Here is an 11,999-nt window from a genome sequence, read left to right as displayed (position 1 = left end):
TCTTCAACCTCTTCCTTCTCTCTGATGCAAACCTGTCTCTTCTTCCTTTACATCATGTTCTTGGAACAGTCTCCTTGCATCTCCTGGGAACACCCCTGCCCTGTGGATGGTTGGACTAGATGATCTTAGAGGTCTTTTCCAACTATGATGATTCTGTGAACAGGGACAAATTTTTTTTGTGTGTCTTGATGATGGCTGAATGCACTTTCATTTATAAACAGATAAATTTGTATCTCATTTTTAGCCCATAGAACAATTAGCTTTAAAAAAGAAGTCTGTGGGTGGGGGGGTGTTTGTTGCTATTATTTTGTGTTTCTGGGCATTTGACAAATGATGTACTTACTATCTCATAACCAGATTAAAAAGTGGAATGAGCAGTAGAATGTAATCACAAGTGGTGATATGCAATGTAACTATGTCAGCAAATGAACCCTGGAATTGGTTATTTTGTTACACCTGATCGTAGTCCTGGTTTTTGGTTAAATGAAACAATGTAACCTGTATAAACTCTTTCATAGGAGGAGTAACAAATACTGCACAGTATCAAAACAGGCTCATGGTCTATGACCCTAAGCAGGTGGGTGTCTGTGTTGCATGTGTTTTTCTGTTTTCCTTCCAATAGGTCTGTTAGCAGATACATACAATGATTCTTGTAAGGCTAAAAATACTGACCATTTGAATTAGTGGTGTTTTAAATTCACTTTGTACTAATGTGAGAGTTTAACAGAGAAAGGGAGACCCTGACTTTCTATTATATTTTTTTAAGCCTGTAGGTGTTAGAAATATCTAGATTAAAAACAGAAGTGTGTTTTAAATCGTCTGTATTTACCAGTATTTAGTTTGCTTGTTCATTTTTTTGTAAGCCAGCAGCCCGGGGCAATGTATACTCAAAGTCAGTGCTACAAAATGCTTCTTGGCATTGGCATTTCTGCTTTGAGTTGCATATACATGCTTTTTGTTTTCTGCAGACTTTCAGAACTATACTACCTGGCTGTGACTTATTCTGCTGACTGCAAGGGTACCTACCATTTCATTACCCAAGCACCTAAAATATCTTTTAGGGATTATTTCATACATTATGTATGTGTTTTGATTAGGTTAGCATGGCTCAGTAACCATTTCAGAGGGTTAGGGCATGGTTATGCCCTCTTTGTTTATATTAGGAATTAAAAGTCCTACGCTTGCAATCAGAGTTGCATACCTTGATTTACACACACGTGGAAGAGTATTGACTTTTCTGATTGTAAGATGGGGGCTTTGATTGCTGTATTTGGAACCAAATTGTGCCTGAAGATAGTTTTTTGTGGTTCCCACTGACATTTTAGAGCACAGCACATGTGGGTCCTGAAGCAGAAAGCAGGCAACGACAAACCTGCCTCTTTCTTTTCGAGGTGCAGCTTTATGCGTTGATTGTACAAGTGCCAATTCTGTCCTAAATCCAAGTACTAATTACAGGCAGCCACTTTTTTCGCTTATCAGGGGGACACTTATTTAGACACCATGACTCTGTTGTGTTATCTTTTGTGTTGGTTCTTTACTTGCCGGCATGAAAGCTGCACCCCAGAACACCCGTGGCAGGGCTACCTCAGCTTGCCGTGCTGGCGGTGAGAAGCCTGGCCTGGCGCCGGAGGGGTTACAGGGAAGTGTGCCCTTGCATTCTTCAAACGAGGGCCGCTTCGTGTTTGTACACACCAGCTCTTTTTAAAAATTCTGCTGGCATATTGTTTACGGTGGGTACTGGAAACCATCACATCTGCTTGCATCCCACACGGAATCTCAATAACTCTATCATTCAGCACCAGCGCCTGCTTCTGCGCGAGGCCTTTGTGGCGAGTCGATAATGCCTGCCATCTGCCACCGAGCACACAGCTACCTGCCAACAAGCCGGCTGGGGTGACCCCTGCTTCCCCACCACTGATTAATATTCACACACTGGCTTATTAGAAATGACCCCACCAGGCCCCTGTTTCTTTGCCTTTGCCGTGCTTTGCGGCTCACCTGGCAGGCACTGCAGTGGAGGAAGCTAAAGATATAATCAGGGGATGCAGGCAGGCTTTGCAAAGCAGATGGTGTCTATAGTCTGGTGTTAAGAGACTGGACTGCTAATGCAAGCATTAATGCCTAATATTCAACTATTACCCATTGAAATGTATAGCTGTGTATGGTGGAGGTTAAAAGGCAGCAGTGTTAGAGGCTCCCGAGTTGCAGCGAGCGGCAGCGCGTGCATCGCAAAGAACTAACTAGCAGATTTTTACTTCCTCCACTTAAATAAATTAATCCTCTCCATTGTCAGGTTGTTTGATTTGGTAAGTGCAGCAGGAGCAATTGTTTCCTTAGGTTTATAATATGCTTTAATCCTTTTTCTTCCATGTCCTTTTCCCCCTTCCCTTCAAAAAGCACAATTATTGAATCTTGTTAACGAGGAAGAAAAAGATGCAAAAGGACATTACTGTTTGTAAGTGCCCACAAATAAAGGGTTAGTAGCATCAAACCAAATGCATGAATAATTTGAGAAGATTCTTTAGGAATTTAGTTTTCCCTGTTGCTTCATTCCCCAAGGATAAGATCAAATAAACTCTGAATTATGAAAGGTAGAAGAATCTCTCTTCTCTCATAAGAGAGCTAGTTGGCACACATAATTTTAGCGCTGTATACAAAGGAGACATCTAATAGTCTTGCTTAAGGAGTATTTGCTTTTGAATTCTAAAGAAGAAAAATGGCTTTGAAACTTGATGAGCTAAACAGAAAAAAAATACAAAGCAAGAAATACTATTAAAGTAATGAATTTTAATGTGAGAACTGTAAACCATGTTGAAAGTCCAGTAAGTCTAGTCAGTGTTATAGGCAACATGCATATGTAAGACAGAAGGCTCAGGGGGTATAGCTCAGTGGTAGAGCATTTGACTGCAGATCAAGAGGTCCCTGGTTCAACTCCAGGTGCCCCCTCTTTTTCTGGGAGACAACCTGGTGACCTTTCAGTACCTGAAGGGGCTACAGGAAAGCTGGGGAGGGGCTTTTTACAAGGACTTGTAGAGAGCGGAAGAGGGAAGATTTAGGTTAGACATGAGGGAAAAATTCTTCAGGGTGTGAGGGTGATGAGACACTAAAACAGGTTGCCCAGGGAGGTTGTGGATGCCTCCTCCCAGGAAGTGTTCAAGGCCAGACTGGGTGGGGCTTGGAGCAACCTGATCTACTGGGAGGTGTCCCTGCCCATGTAGGGGGATTGGAACTGAATGATCTTTAAGGTCCTGTCCAACTCAAACAATTCTATGACTTGAACAACAATTATATACACCTGTGTTTTCTGTCCAAAGGTGAGTAGAACACCTTACATGTGCTGCAGTTATTGTAGGTGCATCTTTGAGCAGTGCTGAGACAAGTTCTCTTTTCCTTTCCAGAACAAGTGGTTAAGCCGTAGCCCGATGCTGCAGAGGAGAGTGTATCACTCCATGGCTGCTGTCCAAAGGAAACTTTATGTGTTAGGTGGGAATGACCTGGACTACAACAATGATCGGATCCTGGTTCGGCACATAGACTCCTACAGCATAGATGCTGACCAGTGGACACGTTGCAGCTTCAACATGTTGACAGGTGAGTACTGTACACCAACATCCATCACTTCTTTTCCCTTTAGATGCCTTTAGTACGTGGAACTCCATGACGTGGACTCAATTATTTCTGAGTCATTGTTGGCCAACAGGGCACTTTTTATTACTGTTCAGTCATAGAGTGTTCTACAAAACATTTGTCTTAGGACACTGTGCAGTACAGCTGCACATAAATGTAATTTGATTAAGCAATAAAAAATCTTTGTCATAGTATTGCCACTACTTATTTTTGATTCTCCAGAAGCTTGGTTGCACTGGTAGGTTTAGCTCCCTGCTTGAGTGTTCAACAGGCAGAAACTGTTTTGTAGTGCTTCCTGCTGGCACTGAACACCATTAGCCACCACTTACTTCTAAGCAATCTCTTCTTAATAAATTACCCAAAAGGAGGAGACTTTGTTGTAATTCTGTCGTCAGGGGTGACCTGAGTATCTCTGTTAGCTATGGATCTGTAAATGACAATCATTAGCAGGAGCTGTTTCAGCAGCAACTTGCAAAGCACTGTGATTCACTGTCCCTGCCACTCGGTCCACAAAATTTCACTGCCACCTCATAAAATTCCCAGTTGCACTGCCTCCTCGAATCCCTGGGAGGAACAGGCATGTGATACATTCCCAGAGAAGCACCAACAGCAGCATTGCAGAAGAGGATGCATTTCCTGGACAGCATTAGTGTTGGGGCTGTTCTCTTGTGCAGCAGACTTGGAGCTCAATTAGTCACAGCACTGGCAGCCAAGAGGTGTCAGCACAGACTGCTACAGGAGTCCTAGAACTGAACCTCCCTCACTTTTCATCCTCTTCCATTTGGCATTGAATTGATTTCTGAGATCTACCACTAAAATGATACAAAGGATGTAGGAGCTTAACTGGAAGATCAGAATAGATAGAAACACCAGAGAAATGAACATGTGACAAATAAGACAGTCACCTAATGTCTTTTTCCTCGTGGTAAGTTTAAAAGCTGCTCTAGTGGCAACTTTGTTCTTTAAGATACTGCATTAGGTTTCTTAATCTCTGAAATCTGGAAAAGGTTGCTTGGTTTCCAAGTCAGGTCTTCAGAGTATTTCATGGACACTGGGGAGAGGGGCATGGATTAAAAAGGAGTTACACATTCTCGAACAGAAGTAGTTTTTCATATCCCTTTTGCTCTCCAGTTGATTATTTTATTTTATTATCTGGAGCAACTGATACCATCTAATTTGCAACTGCAAAAGTGCTACTACCCAGTGTGTTGTTTCCACAACCTGCACCTTAAGAAGCCATCTAAGCCTTTCTTTGCAAATGTACCTGTTGCACCATGTAGTGCAGATTATTTTTTTAAGGCTGTATTTATCCTTCCAAGCTCCCAAACTTGTTCAGGAGACTGTTGCTATGGGAATAGCATACCTCACCATACTTGTACCTGGAGGAAAAGGGGGGTGAACAGGTGTGGGCAGAACATGAGGGGTGTTCAGCTCTCTCAGGATGTGAGTGTATGTGATAGCAGAGAGGCAGGTAGGGTACCTATCACCTATGAAATGCACAGGTGCAAAACCTCAGACCATTGAGGAGACAGCAGATGGTCCCTGTACAACCTCAGTTTATTGCTAATCTGGGGGATCTCTCTGGACAGCTCTGTATGGGGCTCTTGCAGAGAGCAAGGAGCAGCCCTCACACTTCACCTTCACTGCTGCTTGTTGCGAGTTCTGAAACAGTCAGGTCATTGCCAAGTGCGTTTATCATTGTGTTACAGAACTCCAGCATTAGGTGTTAAAAGGGTTAATTGAACACTGAAAGTGGTTTCCATTTCCTTTTTTTTTTTTTGCTGTAGGTCAAAATGAGTCTGGAGTCGCTGTCCACAATGGTAGAATATATTTAGTTGGAGGCTATTCAATTTGGACAAATGAGCCTTTGGCATGTATCCAGGTGAGTGATTTAGGTTCCTTTTAAAGTCTTTTCCAATAATTTTGCAAGGATGGGTTTTGCACAGGGGTTATTCAAAAAGGAAAACGCACATGAAGTGGAGAGAGATTAAAAATGTTTTTTATGCAGCCACTGAACCTGCATAAACACAAGGAGGAAATACTGTGGATATTGAAAATATTTCCAGAGGAGCCATTAGATCCAATTAGTGTAAGATAGTCTAGTAGAACAAGGTTGAGGAGTCTCCTTTGCCAAGGTTTGGGTAAAATAATGACTTATGTATTCTCAGGGTATGTAATAAAGTTCGAAAGTAAAAGAGTTGCAGAAATGGATGATGGGGTAAGGACTAACAATTTTACAGCCCATTTTGTGATTTTATTTTTTTTTTAAATGTTGTTTTTTTTCCCCTCCAAGTTGTCTGTCTGAGAAGCAGCCAGAATTAACGAGTTGTTCTTTGGCAAAGTGCAGTCAGCTTACAACCTGCCCCAGCACTTACTGCTTCAGAGCTTGAATGGAAGTTTTTTGATCCCTGCTGTAGGCACCAGCTTGTCCAACAAACTCCTGTGCTCTCTCATCTTGTACAAGTGCAGCTTGCCTGCAGATCCATGACTTTCAGATATTCCCATAAAGAAATCAGGAATGCTTATCTTTCTGCATTTTTAGCCATTGCTTTGTGACCATCTGGGCAGTTTAGAGTCAGAAACTCTTGTTCCATCTCAGTTCCTGCACTTCTGTTGATAAACAACATTTTCATTAGCTTCCAACTTTCTGGATTTTAGGATTTAACCTCCAAACTATCACATGAGAGTAGAAGGTGGACTTTGCATAAGAAAGGAAGGTATTGGAGGTTGAGCTGCTGATCTTGTAACGAACACTTACTACCATGACTTTGTAAAGAATAGATCGTGCAAGACAAGCAGTTAAAACTATGTTCTGGTCATAGTATAGTTGTGTTTTGCTGAATTGTTGGATGCTGTATCTAACAACTATTACTGGAAAAATTAATTCAAACTGGACTGGACAACACTACTTGAAAGACAAATGGAGAAATAGCACCATTTCAAGGGCATGGCTTTACTCCAACAACATGCTTGTTTATAATCAGCAGGTACTTTACCAAAGTGCACCTGGGCTTAAATACTGCTTAGTGACCAGCGAAGATGATTCTGGGCTCTTGTCTTCTTGAACAGACATTTGTCCATGTTCCCAGACTGGTCATGAGCTGGCAGCCTGCCTGCAACAGTCCCTGGGTTAAAGGGAAAAGTAGTGTAGCCAGTGCTTTGGCAGAGCTGTGTGTGCTGCCCCTTCTCAGTTGTTGGCATCGGGCCTGGTTTTAACTAGTCAAACTAGCCCTTTTATCTTCAAATTCAGCAAATTTAAGGCTACTTTTTCCTTTGCAAGACAAAAAAAAAAAATAAAGAAATCACTATTTCCATATACCTTCATTTTCCCTAAGTCATTCATTTATTTGGCCTCTCCAGCTTGGATAGAGCTCCTTTCCTCCCCAGATACCAGCCTGACAAATGCTTCGTCCTTTGTGGTAAGGGCAGCATTTCTGTGCAGAGCACTCTGGCTGCTCCTGCTGCTGCCAGGAAGCAGGATCCACTGTCTCTGCTACTGAGTGCCTGAGCCAACCTAAGGTTTGGGTGATGAGGAAAGCAATAAAACACCAGATCCATAAATCTAAAATCACAGATCTGAAAGGGATCTGAAATTATCTTTCTGATGGAAATAACAGTCCATCTGTGCAGTGTGTGCCAGTAAATGTCCTTCAGCTTTCTTCTGTGATCCCCAACATATTTGTGTGCCTTGACCTGCAGGTGCTGGATGTTAGCAAGGAAGGGAAGGAAGAAGTGTTCTATGGGCCTACACTCCCCTTTGCTTCCAATGGAATAGCTGCATGCTTTCTTCCAGCTCCTTATTTCACGTGTCCTAACCTTCAGACTCTCCAAGTGCCTCATCACAGGATCGGCACAATGTGAGACAAGGAACGTGTGCTTCATAAAATTGAAGTGGAAGGAGAAAAAAAAATTATCAAACCCTGTGTATGGAAGGTTTTCTCTGGACTAGTGAAAAGAATCAATCCACATGAGCTGCTGCTTTACCTTCACACATCTGTCTTAAAGTCAAATCACAGTGGGCAGGAAGGAAGCTATGAAAACTGTCTGCAGTTTCTCTCCTCTGGCTCAGATGTAGAAGCATAAACACGAGAGCATCTGGCATTTCTGCTGGTGACTACTTGCTACCTGTCTCTACTTCATTTCCTTATGCAACTTCATAAGGCATTGTGGATGCTCTCAGTTCCTCCTGGGCTGCTCTTTTCTGGAGTCTGCACGTTCAGTTCTTCACCAATGGCACTTTCAAAGCTGACAGAACTCTGTGTTTATATTGACAAAGATGATATAATACTGTGGTAATTATGCAACTTACTTGATACCTTTGGCAAAAAGAGTAACAAATGTATTGACTTCCAATTCCAAACTGTGTTGTTTACAGTTTCTCATTTATTAATACTTCATTTGAAATTTAAATATTGCAAAGCAAATTAAAACAAACAAAACCTCAAACAAGCCCTATAGTATATGAGGAACAGATGAAAATTGTCTTAGCTGAAAGACAAAGACTTCGAAGCTTCATGACTAAAGTCTAAACTGAATGTGTTTGAGAATCTGAAGATCATTTGGGATGTCATTTACCAAGGTCTGCTATCAAATAAATGTTACCTTCTTCATATGATGAATTCCTCCTGACAGCTGCAGTCTTCTAATGGTGGAGAACAGCCTCTTTACTGTATAATTAAAATGTGCCATTTACTTAATATTTTTAATATCCAGTTTGCAAAGGGTCACCACATTTACAATTATCAATGAACAGTCTCATTTCGTCCAACATATGGTCCCACAAATCACTGGTCTCCAGAGGCTAAACAGGTGTAGAACAATGTCAGTATTTATTTATTTATTCTTTCAGTTTATATGGTGTGTCTCCATTCCATACTCCAGACATATGCCAGTTCACAATAAATACTCTATAACCTGTTACATTTTGGCTTTGCTTGGCTACTGCAGCCCCTGTCTCTTATTTCTGTCTTTTATTTAGGCATCTAATAACTTTGATGTTTGTAAATTTTAACCAAGCATGTAATTAAATCTTCCTCTACTTATGATTTATGGGTACTCTGCACTTCTCTGCTTTACCTACTGATCCGTTCCCTGCCACCATGCTCCTCTGGTGCATTTGGTTTCCAAATCAAATACATCTTTTGACTTGCAAGGGTCTGTTTAGTGATACAGGGAGGTGAACTTTTATCACCATTTCCCTCTCCAGCTGGGCAGTGTGCTCATGGAACATCACCTTTCCTTTTCCAGTAATTTTCAAGTTAGAAAGTTTTGTGGATTTTTTTTACTGAGCCTTCTCACTCTGGTTGCACAGAGCAGAGCTGCAGCTGCAGCCTGGCACACTATCTGGAGTGCTAACATCTCCCTCTGCACACAAAGCCAGCCTACATCCAGGCTTAACTGCTTGGGAGCTGTATGGGCTGTGCATCAGGAATGTTGTTGGTTTTATTCCTCTGATCTCCTGGAAATCAGCATGAGGGGCCAGTTCTCCTAACAGGCCATTTACACTTGAATAATTGCACCGCTGCCCTGCGTGAGGAGCAGGGCCCACACCTGGTGAGTGTTTGAAGCTCTACTTACAGGTGACTTGCAGGGACACAAACATTACATGTGCTGTTTTCCAGAGGAGCGTGGTGGCTAAATAACCAAAGCGTGTGTGTAGAGAGATCTCTGGGGCTCTGGGCCTCCTCCTGGAGGTACCACACCAGGTGAGTGATCAACTTTTGCTCTGGGTGCAGAACTGACGTACACTGGCTGTTTCCCAGGTGGTGGGAGAATTCATTTCTAAGCCTTTGTAAAGCCCAGTGCACTTCCAGACAATAGTGCAAAGGCTGCTTTGTATGGTTTAGTTTTGAGGCTTTATCCCTTTGCCTCAGCTTCCTGCAGTTGTAGCTGGGAAATCATTCCTGACCTGCTCCTCCTGCAGAGTGAGGGTTTACGAGGGGTCTGGCAAACCCTGCAGGCTGGGGTTTGAGAGGGGCAGTTTCCTCATGGAAAGGAGCTTCTGCCTCTTGGTTTGAGGACTGAAAGGCCCAAGTGTAGGGCCAGGAAGTTACTTACCATGTTTGTTCTGCCTTCCCGACACCTTTACTGTGGCGGCTGTGATCACCAACTGCCTGCACTGGTGAGTAGCAGTTTTAAACAGCTGTGCAATTGCATTACATTAGTTAAGGCTACCACAGGGCTCCAGGATGACACATATTCTCCTCAGTGTCAGGATTCTGCTCTGGCTCTTAATCATCAGGCTTCAGTGACTACAGAGGAGTCTTTTGTGTCAGCCTCTGAGTTCCTAAGTTTTATCTCAGAATCCTCATGGACTCTAAGATCAGAATCCAACCATTAGCACAAAAAACCCAAAACCAAAACCAACCACAAACAGCCAAAAACACCCACAAAAAAAGCCTGCAACCTCAGTCACTAGAGGATGCTCTGAAGTGCCACATCTGCACATTTCTTGAATACCTCCAAGGATGGTGACTCAGCCACCTCCCTGGGCAGGCTGTTCCAGTGCCTGACTACTCTTTCAGTACAGAAATTCTTCCTAATATCCAATCTGAGCCTCCCCTGCCACAACTTCAGTCCATTTCCTCTGGTCCTGTCATTATTCACTTGGGAGAAGAGGCCAACATCCACCTCCCTACAACCTCCTTTCAGGTAGTTGTAGAGGGCAATGAGGTCTCCCCTCAGCCTCCTCTTCTTCAGACTAAACAACCCCAATTCCTCAGCCACTCCTTGTATGACTTGTTCTCTAGACCTTTCACCAGCTTGGTAGCTCTCAGTGTGCCACACTGTTCTGTTTTGCTTTTGTTGCAGGACCTACAGGGCAGATGGGGTGTTGTGCTGTGCCTGAAGTCAGGAAAATGCCACTTGGCCCTTGCCAGGTGAGCAAAATCTGGTTATTTATTGCCAGGTAAGAAGAGAACAAACAATGTAATGCCAAGAGCAGGCAGGGAGCACACTGGTGCCAGCAGCAGCTCAGCTCTGGCAGAGCAGTCTCAGCTAGGGAGGAGCAGAAGTTGGAAGAGCAGGCCTGGCTTGACCTGCTGGCTGCAGCTGGGCAGGAGTCCTGCCAGCAAATGCTGCCCTGTAAGCTGAAGCTTCTGTGTCACCATTTCCTTGCTCTGCCATTGCTCCATTAGTGTCTTAAACTTCACCAGTTGCAGGTGACCTCCTGCTATTCTAAATTTTGTGCCATTTCTGGTAAACTTAAACCTTTGAATCCAACCTTCTCCCCTGCCCAGCCTACCAATTTACCTCAGTTTTCCCACAGAGCCGTAAAGCTTTCCCTAATGAGAAGAACACCTCTACACTTGACAGTTCTGTTCCTGCAGTCAGATCAGCAGTGTGAGAGCAGCAGCCAAGACAAGTCACTTGGGTTCCTGCTGGGAGTGAGCAAGGTAGTGGTGCAGGTTGCAACCAGTAAGAGTTGAAGGAGACGTATCCTTAGGAGTGAGTAATGCAGCAGTAGTTATTAACTGTGGCATTCTGTGCATTTCCTTAGACTTACAGATTAAAGCTACTCAGAATGAGGCCTTTGGTCCCCAGGATCATGAGAGCTGTACTGAAGAGCCTTTGTACTTTATGTCTGTCCTGTGATCTCCTTTTTTGGGCCATTCCCATAAAGAGGAATATTTAATCTGTTACACAGCATCCTTCACTTCTGAGTCCTAAGCTATGTTATGAGTTCTTCTTAACTATAAATAACCACACAGGCAATCAGCAGCTTTGTGCTTTTGATACAAATAGAGACAACTCCTGGATGCAGCAGCACCAACAGCATCTTCTGCCCCTTTGGTGTTTATGGAGCAACTTTACACCCAAGCACTAACCAAACAAATACTTCTTATGTTCTGGGCCAGTGTGGAGCAAATCTTCTGTGCATTAGTGTTTTCATAATCCTTGCATTTCTCATTGTGGCTTCTGATTTTCTTCTTGACTTCTCAGCTTTCAGGGAAAGTACCTAAATCTCAGAATAGTTCAGACTTCTCTAACTCTTCCCCCCCCACCCCAAGTTTTGCCTTCCCTTGTTCCCCTCCCCCACACCTGTACAGACATTTGGTACATCAGTTGAAGAATCATGGAGAAATAGATAATTGAATATTCACACATGCAGAAACAACACAGGCAGAATGTGGAACAACGTGGAAACAAGCGCGGCAAGAGGCGGCATCTGTTTATTGAAAATTAGAATGTAGAATAAATTAAAAGGGCAAGGTTAAAACACTTCATCTGCAGGCAGTTTGTAGGGGAGGAGGACTTTGCAGGAAGTTTAGCACATAGACTATATAAAGGACTTACACAGTTTTATTTTTGCAGTACAGGCTGGGTTTTTTTCTTACCCCAAAGACACATTTTAAGGGGGGGGGGGCAGGGTC

The 11,999-nt window shown here is 43.1% G+C and overlaps 1 protein-coding gene and 1 non-coding gene across 6 annotated transcripts in view; both read left to right on the top strand.

The window, feature by feature from the left end:
* The window catches only part of KLHL32 (kelch-like family member 32), a 90,237-nt gene extending 82,359 nt beyond the window's left edge, over nucleotides 1-7,878 (top strand). For all 5 annotated transcript variants that reach the window (XM_010006314.1, XM_010006313.1, XM_010006312.1 and 2 more), the window contains 4 exons: nucleotides 519-577; nucleotides 3,399-3,591; nucleotides 5,415-5,509; nucleotides 7,327-7,878. In XM_010006314.1, coding sequence (XP_010004616.1) covers nucleotides 519-577; nucleotides 3,399-3,591; nucleotides 5,415-5,509; nucleotides 7,327-7,488 — 509 coding nt within the window. In that variant the 3' untranslated portion in view covers nucleotides 7,489-7,878. The remainder of the gene's footprint in view (nucleotides 1-518; nucleotides 578-3,398; nucleotides 3,592-5,414; nucleotides 5,510-7,326) is intronic.
* Nucleotides 2,875-2,946, top strand: TRNAC-GCA. Its single transcript has one exon. It is a non-coding gene; the product is annotated as a tRNA-Cys (tRNA).
* Nucleotides 7,879-11,999: the final 4,121 nt, after the last annotated feature.

The sequence above is a fragment of the Chaetura pelagica genome, unplaced genomic scaffold (genome assembly GCF_000747805.2).
Source record: "Chaetura pelagica isolate M959 unplaced genomic scaffold, ChaPel_1.0 scaffold399, whole genome shotgun sequence".
Classification (NCBI taxonomy): domain Eukaryota; kingdom Metazoa; phylum Chordata; class Aves; order Apodiformes; family Apodidae; genus Chaetura; species Chaetura pelagica.
Note: the sequence above shows the minus strand (reverse complement) of the source record. Positions and strands in the feature narration are given on the sequence as shown.